At 35.9% G+C, this 24642-nt stretch overlaps 1 protein-coding gene across 4 annotated transcripts in view; it reads left to right on the top strand.

The window, feature by feature from the left end:
* Positions 1 to 7613, top strand: part of LOC149239449 (SNF1-related protein kinase catalytic subunit alpha KIN10-like) — a 124484-nt gene extending 116871 nt beyond the window's left edge. For all 4 annotated transcript variants that reach the window (XM_089373424.1, XM_089373423.1, XM_089373422.1 and 1 more), the window contains 3 exons: positions 6473 to 6607; positions 6716 to 6952; positions 7128 to 7613. In XM_089373424.1, the coding sequence (XP_089229550.1) occupies positions 6473 to 6607; positions 6716 to 6952; positions 7128 to 7241 (486 nt within the window). In that variant the 3' untranslated portion in view covers positions 7242 to 7613. The remainder of the gene's footprint in view (positions 1 to 6472; positions 6608 to 6715; positions 6953 to 7127) is intronic.
* Positions 7614 to 24642: the final 17029 nt, after the last annotated feature.

Here is a 24642-nt window from a genome sequence, read left to right as displayed (position 1 = left end):
CTTCCCAAAACATCCTTGAATTCTGCCCAAAAACCCTTGAAATTTGCCAAGAACAGCCTTGAAATCTGTTTGAAACGTCTTGGGGATGGGCATCAGGTCCCTGAGTCCCTGATAAAGTCCCCAATAGTTTGGGGACATTTCCTTTGTGTCTAAAAGTCCCCAGAATGCAGGGACGCAGGATACGTGAGTTTTTTTTTTTTTTGGGGGGGGGGGGGGTGGCGAACCCCTGTGCAACACACACACACACACACACACATATATATATATATATATAGATAGATATATGGGGCCTTCATTTGTAAATCATATCAATTTCTCATACATTATTTAGTATGATATTATTCCTAAATGGATTTATTTATTGTATTCCAAATACTCTGGATATTTAATTCTTGATCCAGGTTTGGCTATCACATTTGGTATCATAACTTCCTTTTTTGTTTCGAGCCATTTTCTGTTATGAATATAATTATGTAAAAGTAATAAATATAGGTAATAAATAATAATCACAATAATTTGTAATTAAAATAATAATTAGTTAAACAAAGAGGCATGTCTCTATAGACATGACAGTTCATGAAAGGGTACTTACCTAGCTATATATTCAGGATTCTGGCTCTGAATTGTATCATCATTCTCATTCATACATTTTAATATATATATTCTTGTATCCTAAATGGAGATCTACATATCCTAAGTCTTCTGGATTATTCAACTTTGTTCGTTACATTTGGTATCAGAGCTGTTCTATCCTCTGGCAAGCTCAACCGTTGCACAAGAGCCTCGTTCTCCGATCCAGGACTTTGGCCATCAACATTTCGTCAACCTTGTTGCCGTATAATTGAAGCGTTTCGCTCAGAATTTGGGAGTTTCTCCTCTTCTCTATTTTCGCTCTTAGGCCTTTGGCCATAAAAAAAAAAAATCAATATATATTGAAAAAAATAATAATAATAAAATAAAAATAAAAATCTATTAAAAAAGAATTATAGAAAAAAATTCAAAATACAAAAAAATGTTAATAAAAAAAAGAAAAAAAAAGAATTATCAGAAAAAAGATATTAAAAGAAAAAAAACCAGGTTACAGCAGTTGTCGTCTGCCCAACACAGCACTGTTGATAACGTCAAGATACCGCATAAACTCTAGCCGTCGACAGAGCGTTATCATAGTCTCGTATGCCGTTGGAGCCCATCCGCAGAAAAACCGTGGGCTATTCCCAATCCGCCTCTGCTCGTGCTCCTTGCCGTCTGTCATTCTACAAAACACCCACTGTAGTCGCACGCAACCACATCTCACACAAATTCGTGCACATTCTAACCACCATCGTTGTCATTATCGCTTTGTTCGCTTTGGTCGCTCGACAAACCCCAACTACCAATAGCTGATCGGACACCGCTGCCACAGTAGGTGTGCTACCCATTTTGTCGCCGCTGTGTTGACCAACTGTGTCAACGTCCACTCTGCCTAGCCATCATACGCCCCTTCATCTTGATTTCTGCCATCACAATCGAACATCCGCCGTCACAATCCGCTTGTTCCATCTCCCCTGTCTGCTCCTTTCTACTGCCCACTGAAATCCACCATACACCCACTGCATCCCTCGACTTGCCAGTTATTTAATCCATCCTGACATACAAGCAATAGTTCGAACAATTGATTAATTACAATCGACAAAAAAAGAGGGGACATACAATAGTGCCAAAGTCCATACAACAACCAGTTGCTAGGACCATCGCATTCCTTTGTACCATTGCGTCCGTACAACGTTGATATTAATCCACAAATTAATCCTTTTAATATATTACATTTCAAGTCAATTGCGAAAAAGGTCAAGAATTAAATTAAATTTTTTAAAGGTTTGCCTTAGGTATTCAAAAATAAAATAAAATTACTTGACATATATATCAAGGTTATATGAGGTGGGGTATTAAAAGGTGGAAGGAAGCTGCATATGAAGTTAAGGAATTTCCTATCTATTAATATATATATACAATATCATTGAAAGTATTACACTACATAAAGTGTAATAGATTAAGGGAAGTATCTTTTTTTTTTCTCGTTAAAACTATTCTATTATTTACAGGAACAAGAAAGACATTTACATTCACAGAGTCGTTTTACCAGAGGCCAACCTGTGGCACTTTGGAGTGGGAGAAATCAAAAGGGCAGCCCTCGCAGGGGCTCCATGTCTGAGCAAAACAACCCACGCAGGGGCCCTAAACCACAGAAATGCAACCATATCAAACTAGACAGCCCGCGCAGGGGCTCTGGACCAAAAGTGTTCATCCCACGCAGGGCAACAAAAGACCTTCAGCAATAACCCACGCAGGGGCAACAAAAAACATAGCAAGAACAGGCGTTAAGCCAACATGACATAAACAGAAAGCCAAAACAAGACCTGAGCAGCGCTGGAGGATGTGATGCTGAACCGCTGGATAGCTATTCGTCCGGCTCCTCCTCGACCACCCTGCACCAGCCATACTTCTCCATTTCCTCTGCAGAAGGATAGGGATCCATGTTGACATTGTCCCCCTTGGATGTCGACACCTCCTGAGGCTGAGGACGGTTGGAAACATGCTCTGGAACATCCGCTGGCGTCTCCTTGACGTTCTCTGAACTCTCGCCCGGGTGCTTCCCCTTGCTGCGTTTTCCATCGCCATCATCCTGAGATTCCTCAAGGAATAGAACCGAAACATGGGCATTGATACGGGGTCTGTCCATAGAGCTACCGAAGGTAAAAATGGCAGAACCAAAGGCAGGCATAGGTGCTGGGTCAGAATCTGGGCTACTGGAGTCCATGAATTGGCTTGTTTGGAGGGGGTTGGCCTCAGCAATTCGATGGCAATGGCAGCGACAACAGTGGGATTGGGATTCTTCGACTGGAGGACGTGAGGACCCTCCCCGGGCAGAGCCTCGACGGCTGAGCAAGCGCTGTCGAGGCCTAACCATCTTTGCAAGAGCACCGTGGGTAAGGAACAGTGCAGAATAGGATGACTTTTCAGACTTGAGACGGCACCCAACGGACTTGAGACGGCACCCAACCAGCCTTTCAGTCTTGTGACGGCACCCAACAGACAGGGGAACCAAAGACCAGGCAAGAGCCTGAACTCCGAAAACCAAATACTGAGCATGAACCAGCGCATGGCGAGCCATCCTGCCACCTTTTTTAACCACTTCATCCCCACCTCGAGCTCTGTTCGCCATAACTGCTCGCTGCAGTCGCTCCAATAACCCGGACGGAGCATTGAATGGCTTCCTCTGTTCGCCCTGACCTTTATTCCTTGGCGGCGATCCTTGCATTGATTGCCAGCCTTACGCTTGAGGCAGCACATGGCTAGCATGTGGCTCCTCATTACTCCCTGTCGTGTCACCCGCATCCGGGGAGATTAAGGGAAGTATCAAGGTATTTAAAAAAATAAATTTGAGAAAAAAGAGAGGTTATATATATATATATATATATATATATATAAAACTATTAAAGAAATAGTTTTCAAGACTTTTATATATAAAACTATTAAAGAAATAGTTTTCAAGAAAAAAGTCAGAAGTCGGAATTTGAGAGGTTTTTATTTTGGGGTTAATTAAACTTATTTATATGCCACGTGAAGCATTAATAAAAAGTTAAAGGATTTTATCTTTAAAAACCCTAAGCTCATTTCAACCAAGCAAAATTAGATTTCGGAATTTCGGAAACTTCACGTAATTATGCTTTAGTGCTATTCAAAATTAAAGGGTCTATTGCGGGGAAAGATGTCACTATTGCTATCTCACCTGCCGAAGATAAAAATAACGCCTAAAATCGCAAACCAATTAGTGATTCCAAAGTCAAATATAATAAAAAAATTAGATTTTTTTGGCAACAAAAAATATGACAACCAATTTACAGTTAAACATTGAGTATTATACATTTATATCGCACTTCTTAGTTCAAACCCTATGAAGCAATCAAGGTGACATTATTTTGGGTTCACCCTAGATGGAAACTCTAGGATCCTTCATCTTAAATATGAAAAATAAGTTTTTAACATTTTCGTACAGGAAGAAGAAAATAACACTCCAGGATGTTACACTGAAGCCAAATTCAGTAACGCCAGTAGACAAACAAGATGTTTCAAAAATAATTTTTCAAGAAGGTAAAAAAGTAATACAAAATATGCAAAGAGAAATTGACAAGATCACCACTGACAAAAATGAAGAAGTTTCTCGGCTTAAAGACCATAGTAAAAAATTGCTGACGCAAATCAAGAAACTTAAGAAGGACAAGAAGTCATTAGAAAACAAGGTACAACAACTTATCGAGAAGGAAACATTAAATGTAGAAATTCAAGTTGAAAAAACAACAAATACCGATCTAGTCAATATCACAACTCAAGAAGAGGACAAACTAGTTGAAGTAAAGATGTACTCAGAGGTTGCAGTTCCAGCAACAAAAGATTCAAGTGAAGATTAAGAAATTAACCATTCAACTTCCATAATCAGGTGCTTCAAATAAATCAAGAAAACGACACAAACAAGATAAGGGAAAATCAAATCACTAGAATTCCTTATCGACATCCGAATCACGAGAGTAGACAACTCAATCAAGCTACGTATTTAGAACAAAAACAACAAACTGATGTTCCGAAGAATACTAATGTCAGTGCAATCCACTCATGTGATAACAATTCATCACAAGTTTCCAATCACCGTAAGATTCCATAGAAGATTAATTTAGGATGGTTTGATCCCTTTTCAGTGCGACATTTTTGTTTATCACTTAGAGGATCATATCAACTTGTATCAATGAAGATGACAGTTCTTAGACAAGAAGACATTCGAAACAAAAAAAAGAGATCAAGCCTTTTCATCAACAAGCTTTGAGAACAAAACTTTTTGAAGAGGAAGGCAATGTTATGAATAAAATATGTAAAAGTAATAAATATAGATAATAAATAATAATCACAATAATATGGAATTAAAATAATAATTAGTTAAACAAAGAGGCATGTCTCTATAGACATGACCGTTCGTAGAACGGTATTTACCTGGCTATATATACAAAACCTTCACTCTCAATTGTATCATCATTCTCATTCATACATTTTAATATATATTCTTGTATCCGAAATGGAGATCTACATATTCGAAGCCTTCTAGAGTATTTAACTTGAAGAATGAACTTTGTTCGTTCCATTTTCCATACTATTTTTCAGAACTTGTCTAGCAAGGATTTTGGCCAACTCAATTTTTTTGGAGTTTCTTTGATTCAGTCCTCTCTAGATCAAATTAGTGCCACTGCAGGTCGATACTGTACCAACCTTTTCTAGTTTGGTTCCATTGGTTGAATTGGTTTAACTAGTTTTGAAACATGGCTTCAGATCACTTAGGGTGAAACCATAAACCCTAAACTTCCCATTTGAAGTTCCTCCAAGGATCTAGCATCCAAGATAGAGAGAAAATATACATGATGAAGATTACAAGACAAGTTCACCGTAGTATCACATCTCTAACTCAAGCGTTTGATCTACAAGGGTGAACAAGTATAAGTATATGATCAAATGACTCTATCCTCCCTCTATTTATATAAGAGCTGAGGGAAGCCTACAATACAAAGTGGACTGAGTCCATGACAACCAATTAAACACTATGCAAGATAGGCCCAGATGAGGAGAGTTCCAACTTTATGTGACACATATCAAGATTCAAGGCATGCATGTCCAACGAGCAAGGCTCTAATCTTGAATGCTTTCTAAATAATAATAATGTCTACTGTTCCTCCTCCAAGGGCCTTCAATGCTTCAATGCTCCCTCCTCTGGATTTGAACCTAGGTTTCCTCTATTCCATCTAGGGTTCAACGCCCTCCTCCACGATGTCCAATTCTCACCTTGGAGGAGTTGTCCTCCTAAGCAAGCAACCATCCTCTGTGTGTTGGCTACACAAAGAATTGCAGAGCTCCGTAACACTACAACACTTCAAGGAATGATTGATCAACCGCTAGATAACTTCCAACTAACTGTGAAGTCTAGCTGCAGAAGTAAGTCACGGATAATGCTAAAATCCTGAAGGAATGAAGTAAACATTGCTCCATGCATGATTGCAGAAAAAGACTTTGAAGATAATAGTGAAATATGATCTTGGGGGAGTATTGTCTTTCTGACACCAGAGTGATCTCCTTACATCCCTGTACTTGATGTCCAAACTGGAAAACCCTAGGAAATAGTAGGGTTGCAAGTTTACAGAATGAATTTTTGATAGGCTTCCCAGAGAGCTGCCCCATTGGATATAAATTTGGAGTTCATTTTCTTGTATTTAATAAATGTTGAAAGCTCGAAATGAGGATGAAAATGCTAGTGCTGCAAAGATTCTTTACTTGGTGCCTTATTTCAGATAGGTTCTTCAATGAATTCAAAATATTTACATGTTTGTGATAATAGAATTTGAATGATATCTTCTAGCATGCTTTTCTATTAAAGCTGTTCATACGTTTTGCACAGGATTGCATACATCACTTTGTACCAACTGATCGTGCAACACCAACTGGTGATCACAGATTAACTGGTTTTATTAATCAGGGAAATGCCTCAAGATCCCAATTTCCTACTGAGAGGAAATGGGCTCTAGGGCTTCAGGTTTGTAATTCTGGTTATAAAGGCAGTTCATCATTTTTCAGATATCAGTTCTTTCTCAAAGGGTACTTTCTATTGCAGGGAGTTTAATGTGTACTTTATATGTTGCAGTCTCAGGCTCATCCTCGTGAGATTATGTCAGAGGTTCTAAAGGCACTTCAAGAGCTGGATGTCGCATGGAAAAAGATAGGACACTACAATATGAAATGCAGATGGTTTCCTGCTGTATCAAGGAATGTTGATGCTTCAATGAATAAATCTTTGCATGGAAACCATATTATACAAGACGACTCTACAGCTGGCATCAACTGTAGATCTCCGCCAAATGTGGTCAAGTTCGAAGTGCAGGCAAGTTTGGTTTACACCTGTTCCTGACTATATTATCACTTTGTGAACAAAGTACATACTTGCTTAACCGTAATCTCCAGCCCTTAAACGTTTGGGTATTGCTTAACATTTTTTTGAAATCAACATAATGTTTTTCCTAAGAGATTCAATGCTTTTTTTGTCCCTTGTGTCACAGCTTTACAAAGCCAGAGAGGAGAAATATCTTCTTGATCTTCAAAGGGTTCAAGGGCCACATTTCCTCTTTCTTGACCTCTGTGCAGATTTTCTTGCACAACTTAGAGTTCTATGACATGAAAGACTTTTAGGAATATTTAAGGCTCGAGATTCTAAGGAATATAAGGAATATAATGGTAGTTTACCAGATTATATGGTTACTATCAACTGTCCGATTGTTGTAGTGTGCAGTAATGAAATATTTTGTATAATAGTATGCTCATCATATTCGGTTCTGAGGAGCTGAAAATGAGAGAAGATAAATGAATCAACAGTAATTATCTTCTTGCTTTTGTTGCAACAAGGTTTGGGTTTTCTTTATCCAACAGACAACAAAAAGTCATTTTTTTCTTCGCAATTTATGCGACTTAAAGAAAGCTTTGTTTCTTACTACAACTTTAGTGCACCATATTAATAGGATTTTGGGTACTTCTGTCTTTTGTTTGCATTTTCATAGACGCTTCTTTTCTTCTTTCTTTTTTGCATTGTTGTTCTGTCTACGTGGCTCCTTTGATATTTTGCTGTGCTTTATTCCCTTGGCACTCCATTGTTCTTCTTCAAAACATGGCATTTGTGTACTGTAAATTTTAGTGTTGTTCATTTTTAGTTTTTGCCCCTTCCATAGTTTTCTGGTTGTGCTTACTGAAACTTATGGCAAATGAGTAAGTTACTGTTACAAGCATTATCTGGTTGACGGCACAAGATCTCTTCAAATTTTAGTGTTGTTCATTTTTAGTTTTTGCCCCTTCCATAGTTTTCTGGTTGTGCTTACTGAAACTTATGGCAAATGAGGAAGTTACTGTTACAAGCATTATCTGGTTGATGGCACAAGATCTCTTCAGTCCCAGAATGAGGACCCACTGTTGGTTGATTTAGTACAATTTGTGCAATCTCCTGCAATGGCATGTTTAGAGGAATTATTTGAGGCAGATTTGCCTCTAGTTCAAAAATATGACTAATACTACAATATCAATACTGGACAAGATCATTGGTCCCTTGCCAAATCTACATGTCATGGCACAACATAATCCTTAAGCTATTAAATATAGTCTTGTGTGTGGGGTAGGTCAGACCGGCCCTAGCCTAGGATTAGCATTTTGTCAGTCTATTTGTATGAATATGGGTGTTTTTCTGAAAGTTGATCATCTTCACGTAACTATCTTTGATATCTTCTTTGTAGCTCGTGTAGAAGACATTCTACCTTCTATACGGGGAGTAGTCTGTCCATTTATCTTGTTTGAGCAGGCAGTGTGCATCCCATCACTTGGAAGCAGTGCACTCCCCACTTTTTGTAAGATCTTTCTATATTCACATATAATTCATAAAATATTTCCAATTTTTTTGAATGTTTAAGTTGTTTGATGAATAATGCATGACATTACTATTACCTGGATTATGTTCTGTTTCTGTTTTTCTTTTTGTGCCCTTAAAAGCTGTCCAATGATCTGCAATTGACATCACCTTTGTATCAATTCCAGACCAGAGCTGAAAATAGTACATTGTCTTTTGCAGCTATAGTTTTTGCTAGATCTCAGTTTTAAATGAGACCTGCTGCATTCAAAAGTAAACTCTCAGCAGTGTTTTTGCATTTACAAATTTTCATATTTTGGAGCCGTGACCAAAGTCTTATATTATGTAAGATTTCAGCTTCCGAATCACAGTTCTACATCAAAGCCAAAGATGATAGTTTCTCTTGTCAAAGCTATAACATTTTGCAGAGGCCTCCAATCTGATTGCAACCCATTGTGATAGAATGTGTGCTTGAGTAGCTTTCAAACAAATGTGTTACAGGCTTTAGTATACCTGTGATCATTACTGAAGGTGTATTAGTCACATTTTTTACTTCAGAAATATTTAATGGAGGTAAAAAACAATAGCAGTTCACATACTAATGAGCATAATACCTTCAATGACATAACTAAATTTCGTATAATTGGACGCTTTCACAAGTACAGATCTAGAGGTTTCTATGGCCATATATTGTCGCGGGTTCTAGTGCAGAGAGGAAGGAGACAACTTGCTAAAACTAACTTTATGAGTCAGGTCAGAATACCTGATCCGTGGAAAGTTATTATGTTAAGGATTACAACGTTTGATTGAGAATTCAAAATTGAGTTCGCTTTCCTTCTAGTGAATGTATGTCTTCAATGTTGAGAGAATTTGAATTGGCAAAAAATTAACAAACGTAAAAGAATATATAATACATCATTTTTTTTTAAACATATAAAGCAACAGCAACATCAGAAACACACTGGCACATAGATATGGAGAAAACAATGATAATAAGTCCTGAAGTCTGATAGTTCAATCAAGGACATTAGCATAGATAACCAATACAAAATGACATGACATATATAAATGTATCTCATCAGAACGAGGTAGATGTAGAATGACAACAAAAACAAAACTAGCAACTAGTTAATTCCCTCTCCCCTTTTAGAGGAAAAGATGATGGGATGATATATATATATATATATATATATAGTGGATGCCAAATAAAAAATGATCCACTATAGTCGATAATAAATCCTGAAGTTAGATAGTGGTTCAATCAAGGACTCTAGCATAGAGAACCAATACAAAATGACATGACATATATGAATGTATCTCATCATAATGAGGTAGATATAGAATGACAACAAAAACAAAACTATCAACTAGTTAATTCCCTCTCCCCTTTTACCGGAAAAGATTATGGGATGTTTGCAAGCCCTGCGCCTAACAACAAAAGGCCCTTTCATTGCAACAGGTGTCTAACTGTGACTAGTGAGTGTGGAACTTGTTGAATGGCGTTGTCATTGATGCCAATGTTGGCATTTGAATGATCTTAATATTTGTCTAGTTTGCATTGATTGGAAGCTCTAAATGAGAAGTCCTAGATGCCTCACACTTGTTGAGGAAAATGGATTTGTCTAGTTTGCATTGATTGGAAGCTCTAAATGAGAAGTCCTAGATGCCTCACACTTGTTAAGGAAAATGGATGTAAGGGACAATGATCTTGCTCATGAGACCATCATCAATTGATTCTTTACGTTGTGCCGATTCCAACGGTACGTGGCACGACTCATAACTCATGGTTGAGGAGATACGACGTTTCAAAGATTGGAACCCAATTTTGCAGCTAGAAGCGCCAAAAAGAAATATCATTTATTTAAGAAAATCAATTTAAAATGGGCCTATCTTAGTCAAAGTAAAAAAAAAACAAAAGGGATTGTATAAAGGATAATTATCAAGAAATTGAAGTAAAAACAAAAAACAAAAGGGATTGTATCAAGGATAATTATCAAAAAATTGAATTAAAGATGATCTCCAAAAATGATTTTACTTTTGAGTCCAAAAATTTAAATTTGAATTTTAAACTTAAGGTTGAGCCTAATATTATCGGGAATTTGGCTCCAAAGTCGCAATTTCAAATCCAAATTTGAAAGTTGTTTTTTTTCCTTCAACAGTCCAAGTCGGCCTCTTTTCTAAAGGCTCCACGGTCACTATAAAAAGACACTCATGTTATGAACATAAATTATGTAAAAATAGATAATAAATAATAATCATAATAATATAAATATAATAATAGATAATAAGTAAATTAAATAATGATTAGTTAGTGAATAAAGAAAAGACATCTCTTATAGACATGTTTGTTCGTGAAAGGGTACTTACCTGGCTATATATATAGGATACTCATTTTTATTTATAATCATCTTACATCAATTTTTTATACAATTTATAATTATCTTCAGACGATGGATGTTTTTGTCTACGAAGTATTTTAAATATTTCTATATACGATTTTTGGCCGTTACATTGTTATCAGAGCTTACCACTGAATCGACCTTTGGCCATTAATACTTCGTCAACCTTGTTGTCGTCACAATTGAAGCATTTTGCTACACAAAGTTAGACTCTGTGTCGTCATTGATGGCTTTGGCCATTAAACAAAAAAAAATGAAGAAAAAAATAAGATAGTCAAAGAAAAAGAGAAAAAAAAAGTACATATAAAGATTTAAAAAAAATATAGTTCGATATAAGTTTTTAATGAGAACATTCATATATATAAAAAAGTTCTACATTATTGATAAAAAGTGATTGATAAAGTTAAGAGGGAATCTTTCCAAATATCTTTAAAACTATACGTATGAAAATGAAGAGTATATAATATTATCTTGATTATTCATTAAGTGATTTATAAGCCCGTGGTTTTACTATGGCTAATGGTATTGATAAAATGAAGACAACAAAATGAATACAAAAACTCTTCATGTGAATGATAAGTTTTACTTTGTACGTAGAGAAATTATCCGAGTCAAAGTGGATATTTATTTTATATTATATTATATTCAAAGTGGTTGTAATTTAAAAAAAGAAGAAGAAAAGATTATAAATAAAAGATATGTAAATAGAAATTTTATATTATAAAGGGGTATTTTAAAAAAAATTTCAAGTCATAAAATTATTGAAAATATATATAAGTACAAAGCGGGTATTATTATAGAAAGTTACTTAAAAGATCCATATATCAAAGTATATTAAAGGTTAAATCTAAAACTACAAAGAGACAAAGATAACAAGTTGTAACAAAGGAATAAAACATTTTAAAAATATTATAATAAATATAAGGTGTAGTTTATTTAAATAATGGAACTATATTAACTTATTTTAAAGTGGGAAAAATATATAATTGAGGAAAATAAAAGTTAATGAATTTATAAAGGTGTTTAATTTTATCAAATAAAAAAGCACTTATTTTAAAGAAGAAGTCCATGTTTGAAGAAAAAAGCGAATGGAGCCTAATTCTAAAATGATGAAGACTATCCAAAGGAAAAAAGTTAATATCGCTATTAGTACAAGTTGAGAGAAAATTACATCAATGTTAATCTGACAAATCAACTATTAATTCTAGAGTCAAACATAGGGGAAATAACATATATTTTTGGAAAAAAAGAATATGAAATTAATGGTTTACAAGTGACAATTGATTATTATGAGTACATATCTCAATTTAGTATCATAACTATGCTTGACGAATAGGTTGACATAATTCTCGGTCGACCTTGGTTCAAAGAATTAGGTATGTTCATTTTAAACAATTTTTTTTTTCTTGATATTCTCTTACAAGAGGAAGATGGCGACGTTCCAAGGCATGACAGATATTTTGAAACTAATGTTTTAAGAGATTCCAGAAACAATATCAAGGAAGCAAAAAGAACTTGAAGAAGTAATATTTAACAAAAATAAAGAAAATTCGTGTTTGAATGAGCATACTCAAAAACTACTTACACAGTGAGAAAATGTAAAGTTAAGAAGCACAAGTTAGAACAAGAAAAATAAAGTTTTGACAAAAAATTCAATGAAAGTCTACCAAAGAAAGAAGTGGAGAATTTATGCTTAAAAGACATTAACAAAAAAATATTAGAAAAAATCAAGTGTTTAAAAGCAGAGAAGCTTGAAGGCCAAAATAAAGTTGGCTCATAAAATGATGAATGCTTATGTCTCAAAAATCATAACCAAAATCTGCTTGAACAGATTAAAAAACTTAAGGATGATAATAAATCATTGAACAATAGGTTCGAAGAAAATGTTGCAAGAGAAGCATCAAAATTGTTAGATGTAGTAGTTCAAGTTGGGGAAGAAGAAACAAACATCGATCCCATTAATCTCACAGTGCAGGAAAATCCAAATCCTACCGAAGTAAAAACATACTCAAAGGTTGCCGTTCAAACGGCGAACACTCCAAATGAGGATTCAGTAATCAATTCAACAACAAGAATGGCTGACGAAAATCAAGAAATTGCCATAAAAACATTAAAGGAAGTTCAAACAAGAAAAACTCCTTATCTACATCTGAATCAAAAGAGTAGACACCTTAATCAATCTACAGAACATAAACAACAAACAAACTTATGTTCAGAAGAATATTGAACTGAGCTCAATTTAGTACACTGATAACAATTCATTACAAAGTTCCAGTGATCAAAAGATTCCACAGAAGGTTAATCTACGATGGTCTGATCCGTTTGCAGTACGACAATTTAATATATCACTCTAAGGATCATATCAACTTGTATCGACAAAGATGACTATTCCGAGATGAGAAGGCATTCATAGCTAAAAAAATATCAAGCAAAAGAAATTCGTAGCAGAAAAAAGCTTTTTGAAGAGGAAGGCAATGTTATGAACATAAATTATGTAAAAATAGATGTTAGGATATTTCGACATAGGAAATAGTTAAGTATAACTTGGGCTAGTGTATAGTTAGGTAAAACGTGTTTTTCTACTATGTATTTTTTGTAACCTACAATTCGACGGTCACGATATGTTCTAGACATGAAGTGATCCGACGGTTCATTCTTTCCTCGGTATTATCAACACTTGATCCGTGGCTTAATACTCGATTGGTCTATGATCTCTATTTAAAGAGCATGGAGGGTCATTTGTACGGTGACCATTCATGAGAGAAGCTTATGTAAATTTTATTTCTTTTACATTGATAAATTGTCTAAAGTCGCCGCATTGGCTCAGGCTATGGACTGTTTCCCTCTTTGAGGGTTTTAACCATGTCAAGAATATTGGTGTACTGATCTGTGATCTGTTTGTGAGCGGTGTCAGTTAGTGTTCTATCTGAGGAACTTACCCGATGAATTCCTACATGGTATCAGAGCTATTTGAGGGGCATCCGTTGGTCATCCAAATTTGACGCTGGTACAACTGCATCTGATTGTCGTTTCCTAGATCTACTTTGTTTGACTACTTTCAGACCGAGAAGATTGCTCTATTGTGTTAGGAGCATCTGTTCCAGTGAGGAACCCCTTTCGTTTCATGCGAAAAGCTTTCCGGTAGCCCTAGCTACGCCATTTTTAAGATCTGGAGGTATATAGTCTTTAATTGCAGTTACATTTATTTATCTCTTTGTTTATTTCGGTTTATAGTCCTCTACAATTTTTTTATTACCGGATCTATACCTTTCATTTTAGCGTATGATCTTTGCCCCACGAATCTGTGTGATCTGGGCAAACCAGAAACAAAAAGAAATGATTTCTTTCATGCATATGCTCTTTTCCGCTGCGCCTTAGTGTGATCTTGGAAAATCAGAAACATTGAGGAAAATATTTAGTTTCTGGCCAAATTTGACTTTAAGCCGTAAGACTTGGATTTCTTTTGCATGTTTGTTTTGGGTTGTGTGGTTTTTTTGTTTGTTTTTGTAGACAAAAAGAAGTTTTTCAAGTAAGCACACACTCCAAAGTTTCAGTGAGCAAAAAAAAACTGCTTCCTCTTTTCCAAAAATTACTAACCTTTTAAACTAGTTCATTTGGTCCAAAGTTACTTTATGAGAATAAAAATCTTGGGTTCAAGTGTTTCTTTTTGTTGAGTTACTTTTTCAAAAAACACATGTAACTCATGTTTTAAAGTTAGTTTATGTAAAAGTGTTCTCACCCATTATAAAAAGTGAGTCACTTATAATTCCGAAGTCACTTTATCTTTTATTTAAGTTACAATTTAGTGGGTAGTCCATAAAGTACCATTGTAAAAGTGATTTTCACTTATTTATAAAAGTGGGTCACATAAAACAATCTTTTTTTAAAAGTGAGTTAATTAGATTACGTTTGGAAGGGGTTGGGGGGATTTTTTTTTTTTTTTTTTAATATAACATTATCATTCACTTCCCAACATTCACGTAGTTCATCGGCATCTTCAATAACTTTTTTTCAAAAAGCCATAATTTCTTCATCCGGAAGCTGTTTTCAGAGCTGTTTTTTTTTAATCGGCCTAATTTTTCGAGAACTTTCCATTGAAACACTTAGTTTCAATGTATTCATCTTCAATTTATTTTATAATGGAATACCATGCCTAGTTATTCTTGACAGAAGCAACTAATTCTAATGGTTATCCTACATTGTGGATTTACTTAGTAGTAAAGATCTTTATAGAATAGCCTCAGGCCAAGAATCTAAACCTAAAGATGAAGATAATGTAGCCAAATGGGAAAATAAGCAAGATCAAACATGTGGGTTGATAAGGATGTCTATATCTCCACACCTTAGATTCCATATCACAGAACTTGATACCCGAGATGAAACAATGAAATAACTCAATAAACTTTTTGGAATTAAAAATGAAATTAGAGCCCATTAACTCGAAAATGAGTTGCTTACGTTGGACATTAATAATTTTTCTTCCATTGAAGATTTTTTGTTCAAGTTCAAGACCCTTAGACTTCTCTTGGAATGTGTTAAGGTTAAGAAAGAAGATGGTAGCCTTTGTTGAAGAAAGTGTAACTAGGTTCGGTCTTCATAATAAAATGATCTTTGTATTTGATGTAATAAAATGAAATAAATTATTTTTGTAATCTTGCTACATGGGTTTCATGAGCAAGAAGTGTCACTAGGTGAAATGCTTCTTCTTGATGTCTTTAGGATTTATTTATATGTCAAAGAGTCATGTCATGTGCATATAAACTCTTCATGAGTTTATGTAAATATGTACAAGTCTTCAAAGTTGTCTAACAACCCTCCAAGATGAAGATCAATGTCTCAAAACAAGCCTATCAAAGGCTACAAGAAAAACGATAAGGATATGTTCATGTTGACTCCAATAAATGAATTAAATGTATAAATACATGTCACGTCGGCTTGAAGCATAGACACGTCGGTTCATAAGGTAATGCCATCTTGCATATATGGGATGACCACTATAAATACCCATAAAGGGTCAGCACAATTAGCTAAGAAAAATGCGGATGTCTCTGATTTCTCGCATGGAGGAGCAATCGCAGTTAGGGATTGACTGCACCTTGGTTTGGATTTAGGTGCAATGAAGACCTCGCATATATGGAGCAATAATAACGCAGCTGTGAGGCAAGTGGTGGGGCTATAGATATCCTCAAGTTCAGGTGCAGAAACTCGGATAGAAGGAGCAATGAAGATTTCAGATGAGGTGGCATGAGGTCTGGACTATCTCGACGTGACAAGGAGCAGTCTCATCTTAGTGGCACTCTTGTAGTAGACTAATCGTCGGACAACAGTGATAGATATACTCCCTCAACTCAATGAAAAGTATGTCAAATGATGTCTCTTCCATCTATATATATATATATATATATTACAGTCATATATATATATATATATATTACAGTCTTTCCATGATAATAAAATAAGGGTTTAGTGAAGAGATTCTTAGCATACATGAAGAAGACCAAGTCATCACAATATTCAGATCTATTATAAAGTAGTCTCAATATGCTTCGATGAATAGTGACAAGGATCATAGTCCCGATCCTGACTTAATTGTAATCACCGAAACTGTAGATCATGATCATATATATATATATATATATATATATATCAATGATCTCATTGTCTCAAAGGATCTAAGTGTAGCAATAATGAAGAGCATGGTGTTGCAGCGATGATGAAGAACATGGTGTTGCAAAAATGATGAATACACAATAGTGATGACCTCTGTGATGTAGCAAAAATAATGATCTCAGTGGTGACACGAAGATGATTGATGGCTTGGTCTTGGAGAGGTAAATTGTGTCAAGGGTCATGGTCTTAGTATTCGTCAATGGAATTTCTATAAGAAGAATTTACGCATGGGTTTTCCTCTCCAAGTGGGAGAGGTTTTGGCCCTGACAGAGAACCAAACATTTGTGTTCTTGTCTCTTTTGTTTTGGTAGCAGTTTGATGAATTAAAAACACATACTAATAATGAATAGAATACTAAGCTAAGATAAATTGTATAAATGCTTCACAAATTGTTATCACGTCAAAGAAGAATCACCTTAATATGCATGCCCTAAGATTCTTCAGCATGCTATCAAAGAGGTGGTTTAACAATAAAGGAAGGGAAAAAAAGAGACATGCAAGCATAGCAAACTAAAAATCTATACCTTGATCAAACCCTAGATCAAAGGGTTAATCTACAACAACAAAATGGAAAACACAGGGATGGCTAATCAAGGAGACAATCTATAACAACAAGATCTTGTAGAAGATCAAGGTCCAAGAAACAGTCCACATCTATAGTCATCTACAACAAGGGTTTTGAAGGTCTGAAGTCGAAGTCTGGTCTATAGCAACAACCTTGGTGTCTCTCACACTCCACACCATGGCATGATCTCAAAATTACAGTGATTGATCTTTCCAAAGAACAGCTCAGATTGCCATTCAAAGAAGCAGATCATCTACAACATGATTTGTATGGAAAATACTCAATAAAGAATGAAGGTGTTCGTTACCACAACAATAATAGCACCTATTGATGGATCTCTACATCACGGGAATCAACCTCAAGTCGATGCTAGAAGGATTAGAGATTCAGGACAATTATTTTGAAGGTTTGAATGTAAGCTTTAGCAAGGATCCTATCCGGAGGAAGCATCAATATATCTACCTCAGAAACAACCAACATGATCAAGGTGAAGATCTTGTCTTCACGTATCAAGTAAGGATCTTTCATTCTATAATCAAGTTTTGGTTTATTGACTTCATCAGTGCAAGAAGATCTATGCGTTAGACAAAGTTCTTGTAGTAGGATTGACATAATCCTCATGAAGGGGTGAAGTCAATACCTCAAGGTCTCCTTTGAAGTCATGAGAACTCTTAAGGTTCTATGAAGTAAGAAAGGAGACACAAAAGGATATACTCTATCAAATAAAGTGAAGAAGACGCCAAAGAGTGAAGAAATATCTTCAGGAAATATCAATGGAGAGATCTAGGAAAACAATCTTCAATGATATTGATATTGATATTGATAAGCAAGGTAACAGATGTCCATAAACAAGAAGGTTACCTCGATCAACAATCTGTGGTCTCTATGTCAGATAGATAAAGGCAACTTGATAGGAGACAACTAAGTGCATATAAGTTGAGGAGGATCGAGGGAAAGAGGGAGTAATGGATCTCCACTATGAATGAGATGGTATCCCTGTTAAAAAGGATCCTATCAGAAGTCCTTGCAGTTATGACTGTGGTAAGAAGATGCACCGTGGCATCATGGAAACAAGAGCTCGTGTGGAATCATGAAGAACATAGCTCTTGGGAATCTCCTTGGACATTAAAAGGAAAAAGGAAGAAGTTATACAGGTTAGAGGAAACATTTCCTAGATGGAGACATACTAGATCCCGAGGGATCTCTGATAGAAACCTTAGCAGAGGATCTCCTAGTCCAGGAAGGCAGAAAATGTTTCATCAGGATTTCCAACTCATGAAAATCATGAGACAAGGAACTGATGACATGATGAAGCAAATCGAGAGATTGAAGATCTGTTCAACCAAAAAAGCTACTAAAAGTAGCCTGAAGGGAAAATGAGGTATGCATTCTTATATGTGTATTTGATATCATAATGTCATGATATATGTTTGCAGGTAAAATGGATCGGGCATGATCAAAAGGGAAAGGATGTCTTCCTCTGAAAGGATGCAGAAAGACATAAGTCAAGCCAGATGAAATCAACATAATTTGTCCTCATAATGTAGTATGAGGTTGTTGAAGACCATTGAAGAACTCTTAGAGCTCCTGGGAATGAAAGATATGAGGATGGAAGAGATCGTGAAGCATGCAACTATGATGAAGGCAATCAACATCCAAAGGATCAGGAAGAATTGACCAGGAAACCTCCCAGAATGATGTGAAGACTCTGATGGAAGTCTGAAAGGATGAGGACCCTTGACAACATAAATCATTGGGAGATGCATCAACATGTATGCAGGATGATTGATACCTACAAGAAGATGTCACTGGAAGAAGGCCATTGCCAAAAGGTAATATGTGATCTGTTTTGGTGTTTGACCTCTTGGAAAAGTCTAGGTATGTGTGCAGGATCAAAGAAATATCTTCAAGAAATATCAATGGAGAGATCTAGGAAAATAGTCATCACTGATATTGATATTGATAAGCAAGGTAACATATTTCCATAAACAAGAACGTTACCTCAATTAACAGTCTGTGGTCTCTATGTCAGATGGAGAAAGGCAAGTTGATAGGAGACAAATAAGTGCAGATAAGCTGAGGAAAGGATCAAGGGAAAGAGGGAGTAATGGATCTCCACTATGGATGAGATGGTATCCCTTTAAAAAAGGATCCTATCAGAAGTCCTTGCAATTATGACAATGGTAAGAAGATGCACCATGGCATCATGGAAACAAGTGCTCGTGTGGAATCATGAAGAACATAGCTCTTGGGAATCTCCTTGTACATTAAAAGGAAAAAGGAAGAAGTCATCCAGGTTAGAGGAATTTTTTTCTAGATGGAGACATACTAGACCCTGAGGGATCTCTGATAGAAACCTTAGCGGAGGATCTCCTATTCCAAGAAGACATCAAATGTTTCATTAGGATTTCCAACTAATGAAAATCACGAGACAAAGGACTAATGACATGATGAAGTAGATCAAGAGATTGAAGATCTGTTCAATCAAGAAAGCTGCTGAAAGTAGCCTAAAGGGAAAATGAGGTATGTATGCTTATATTTGTATTTGATATCATAATGTCATGATATATGGTTGCAGGTAAAATGGATCGGGCATGATCAAAAGGGAAAGGATCTCTTCCCTGAAAGGATGCAGAAAGACAAAAGTCAAACTAGATGAAATCAACATAATATGTCCTCATAATGTAGTATGAGGGAGTTGAAGACCATTGAAGAACTCTTAGAGCTCTTGGGAATGAAAGATATGAGGATGGAAGAGATCATGAAGCATGCAACCATGATGAAGGCAGTCAACATCTAGAGGATCAGGAAGTCTTGACCAGGAAACCTCCAAGAATGATGTGAAGACTCTGATGGAAGTCTGAAAGGATGACGACCCTTGACAACATATATCATTGGGAGATGCGTCAACATGTATGCATGATGATTGATACCTACAAGAAGATTTCATTGGAAGAAGGCCATCGCAAAAAGGTAATATGTGATTTGTTTTGGTGTCTGACCTCTTTGAAAAGTCTAGGTATGTGTGCAAGATCAAAGAAAGAAGAGTTGTGAAGGATGTCACAACTTTGTACCTTGTGATCCAAAGCAATCACTGTTGAAGGAAAGTGAATACAAATGAGCTTATGAAGGAAGCCCCAGATGTAAAGCCAAGAAGGATACTTTCCGGGAAAGAAGGAATGACATGACGGAGGAAAGTGATGGATGGCTAAGCCCTACATATGAAGAAATTGATGACATAGAAGTCTTGAATCATTAGTCAACTAGAAGACCCTATAAAGCACTGATGATAGAGTCCCTAGGTAAGAGGGAGCTTTGGGAAGTTCCTAAGAGGAAAGGAACTCGAGCAAGTTTCTGAGTGAAGAGAAACTTGGAACTCGTCCCTGGTTAAGAGGGAGAGTTAGCCACGACATTCTTGCTTTCAGGTTGGAAGAAAGAATGGAGGATTATGTAATCATCTGGCATCCGACACTCTTTGAGGATGTGGTAGGGCATCGAAGACAAGGGTGGGCAAGAGGACCAATATTCTTGAGGGCTGGGAACCCAAGATGAGAATAGTCCTAGTAGGGCATACTTGGAGAACACCCGAGTGGGTATCAACCTAAGAGAGACAATGATGATGTGTGTCTATCATTGATTGGTCTCGCCAACATTGTGTGCTCTGATCTAAGTAAGAGATAGAGCTGTTAGTCAAGGACTTGCTAAATGGAAACAATGCTGGTTGGAATGATGCTATAACATATGGATTGCAAATTTGATTCTTCTTATGAGAAAAGTTTTTCAAATTGAGAATGACCAAGTACCATTATGAATACCTCCCTAGTTAAGAGGGAGTGTTGAAGAAAGTGTAACTGGGTTCGGTCTTCATAATGACATGATCTTTGTATTTGATTTAATAAAATGAAATAAATTAGTTTTGTAATCTCGCTACATGGGTTTCATGAGAAAGAAGTGTCACTAGGTGAAATACTTCTTCTTGATGTCTTCAGGATTTATTTATATGTCAAAGAGTCATGTCATGTGCATAGAAACACTTCATGAGTTTATGTAAATATGTACAAGTATTCAAAGTTGTCTAACAACCCTCCAAGACCAAGATCAATGCCTCAAAGCAAGCCTATCAAAGTCTGCAAGAAAAACGATAAGGAGATGTTCGTGTCAACTCCAATAAATGAATTAAATGTATAAATACATGTCATGTCGACTTGAAGCAATGACACGCCGGTTCATAAGGTAATGTCGGCTTGAATATATGGGACGACCACTATAAATACCAATAAAGGGTCAACACAATTACATAAGAAAATTGTGGATGGTTCCAAGTTCTCGCAAGGAGGAGTAGCCGCAGTTAGGGCTTGACTGCACCTCGGTTGGTACAGTCAAGACCTCACATATATGGAGTAGTAATGATGCAATTGTGAGGCAAGTGTTGGGGCTATACATATCCTCAAGTGTAGGTGCATAAACTCGGATAGAAGGAGCAACGAAGATTTCAGATGAGGTGGCATGAGGTGTAGACTATCTCGGCATGACAAGGAGCAGTCTCATCTCAGTGGCACTCCTGTAGCAGACTAATCGTTGGACAACAGTGATAGATATACTCCCTCGACTCAATGAAAAGTATGTCAAACGATGTCTCTTCCATATATATATATATTACAGTCTTGCCATGATAATGAAATAAGGTTTTAGTGAAGAGATCCTCGGCATACATGTAGAAGAAGACCAAGTAATCACAATATTTAGATCTATTATAAAGTATTCTCAATATGCTTCGATGAACACTGACAATGATCATTGTCCTGATCCTGACTTATAGATCATGATCATATATATATATATATATATATATATCAATGATCTCATTGTCTCAAAGGATCTAAGCATGGTGTTGTGGCAGTGATGAAGGGCATGGTGTTGCAGCAGTGATGAATATCACAATAGTGATGACCTCTGTTATGGAGCAAAGATAATGATCTAAGTAGTGACATGAAGTGGATTTATGGCTTTGTCTTGGAGAGGTAGATTGTGTCAAGGGTCATGGTCTTGGTATCCATCAATGGAATTTCTATAAGAATAATTTACGCATGGGTTTTTCTCTCCAAGTGGGGAGGTTTTGGCCCTGGCAGAGAGCCAAACATTTGTGTTCTTGTCTCTTTTGTTTTGGTAGTAGTTTGATGAAGTAAACACACATACTAATAATGAATAGAATACTAAGCTAAGATAAATTGTATAAATGCTTCACAAATTGTTATCATGTCAAAGAAGAATCACCTTAATATGCATGCCCTAAGATTCTTCAACAACCTTATCTATTCCATTCTTTCTAAGTTAGGACCAACCTACTCTGTGTTTGTTTCCACCTTCCATTCTACTAGAGAAGCCTTTATTTCTAAAGGACAAGCCTATAAGTACCCCTCTTTTGATGGCTTTTGCGATTCTTTAATAAGATAACAATAAAAACTCTTACATCGTGGTCTTCTTAATACTGGAAACTCTTCTAAGAGAGCCTTAGCAGCCCAGCAACAACCAAATTCAAAGAATCGTAAGAAGCAACATCCTAAGAAGAATGGTCCTAAACCGAACAAGGGTCCTAAGCAATTTCAGTCTCAAAATGAAAAATCAATTCAAAAAAATGATAAGACGAATGTTGCATGGGTTCTCGAACCCAAGGGTTGGGTTCTCGAACCCAAGTACTAGATTCAGGTATGGGTGCTTCTGAGAAGAACCCATAAGAACTGGGTTCTTCGTTAAAAAATTTTGCTTCTAAGAAGAACCCATAAGAACTGGGTTCTTCTATGAAGAACCGAGTTCTTCGTTAAAAAATTTTGGGTTCTTTTGTCTTGATAGGTATGGAGAACCCTGATGATGGGTACTTAGAACCCCAAAATCGGGTTCTTTGGGGTTCATTTTAGTTTTTGCTTTTAATTTTTTTCATTAATTTAATGGGCTTCCCCTAATATTCTAGGTAGCTAGTTTTGTATCTTGCTAGAGGAATTTGAGTACTTATGCCTTTATCCATTCAATAAAGAGAAATAGGTTGGGCTCAAAGAAGGCAGAGAATTTAGTGTACATTCATATCACACTTTGTCTCATATCTCGAAAAGACCTTGGGTACAAGGAGGGTCTGTTCAAGAGATGGGACCAATACATAGATGATGTATGTGTGTGGACGAGGAGATACAACTAGATGGCCTTATTCAGCTACCTTCAATTGCTATGGATGAGTAGGAGCCTCAAGATGAGAGTGATTCCTACCTGGAGAGCATGCTAACTAAAGATATGACTGATGTTGATGACATGGCTTGAGGAAGCCATTGTTCACTATTAGCTATTTTTATTTTAGTATTTTAAAATTTCCTAATTTTTTTTGGAGATGCCTTAAGGAAAATTTTGAACGTAGTATGACAATGGACATATATCATGATTCTTTTTAATATGTAAACTCCAATTTGCACTTGATATAACACTAGAAATTTTGAAATTTCATAGTGAATGTTGAATGTTGAATGATGTGCATGTTTAAATATTTAATCTTAAATCATAAATATTTTAGTTTTCTTGTTTAAAGTTGAAAAATATACAAATTCATATATATTATAATTTATAAAATATAAAATATATATATTATATATATAAATTATAATATACCCCCGACAAACCCATGCATCCTGTTTCAAAAAATGACATACCTGTCCTCGTCTTCGAACCCACGTTTCCTGGCAACATAGGATAAGACAAAGAAAAACAAAGGGAAGAAGACTGATAGAAATTGAAACTTTTGTAATCATGATGGTGACTTAGAATCCATATGCTTTAAGAAGATGGAAGCCTTGGAAGCAACAATGAAAAAGCATAACATCCATTTGGAGCACTCTTGAATTTCAACTTCATCTTAAGGAATAACACTTTCTGCATGTGGTTGTCAAGCATTTCCGTCTAGTTATGCACTAAATGTATCTTCTTCTTCTCATTCTTATGAGTGGCTCATTGATTCTAGAGCTTCTTATCACATGGAAAAAAAACAAAGCCATGTTTTCTTCTTTAAATGATTGTAACAATAAAAATATATATGTTGGTGATGATAGATATCTTAGTGTTGTAGGGACTGGAATATTCATCTATACAATGGACAATTTAATGATGTATTATGTGTTCCTACCTTATCCTGCAACCTTCTATCTGTATATCAGGTAACTCATTCAGGTGAAGGTAAAATCGTTGAATTTTCACCTCATGATGTTGTAATTAAGGACCTAAGAGATCCTAGATAGATTTTAGGTACTGGCATTGATGATGATTCTACAAGGTTGTATAAATTTAACAAATTTGGGTCATCAACTCTTCCCTCGGTATTTGTTGCTCATAATGATGAAGTGAGCGAACTTTGGCATGAGCAATTTGGTCACTTAAACTATCGCTCCTTTCAAAATTTATGTAAAGAAAATATGGTGACAGGTCGTCCTATGGTATCTTGCAGAGATGGTGTTTGTTCTGGATGTATACTTGGAAAAAATCCTTGGGATAGTTTTGAAAAATGTGCCTCTTGGCAT

The sequence above is a fragment of the Pinus tabuliformis genome, chromosome 8, assembly GCF_031772625.1.
Source record: "Pinus tabuliformis cultivar Carrire ecotype Pingquan chromosome 8, CPIR1, whole genome shotgun sequence".
Classification (NCBI taxonomy): Eukaryota; Viridiplantae; Streptophyta; class Pinopsida; order Pinales; family Pinaceae; genus Pinus; species Pinus tabuliformis.
Note: the sequence above shows the minus strand (reverse complement) of the source record. Positions and strands in the feature narration are given on the sequence as shown.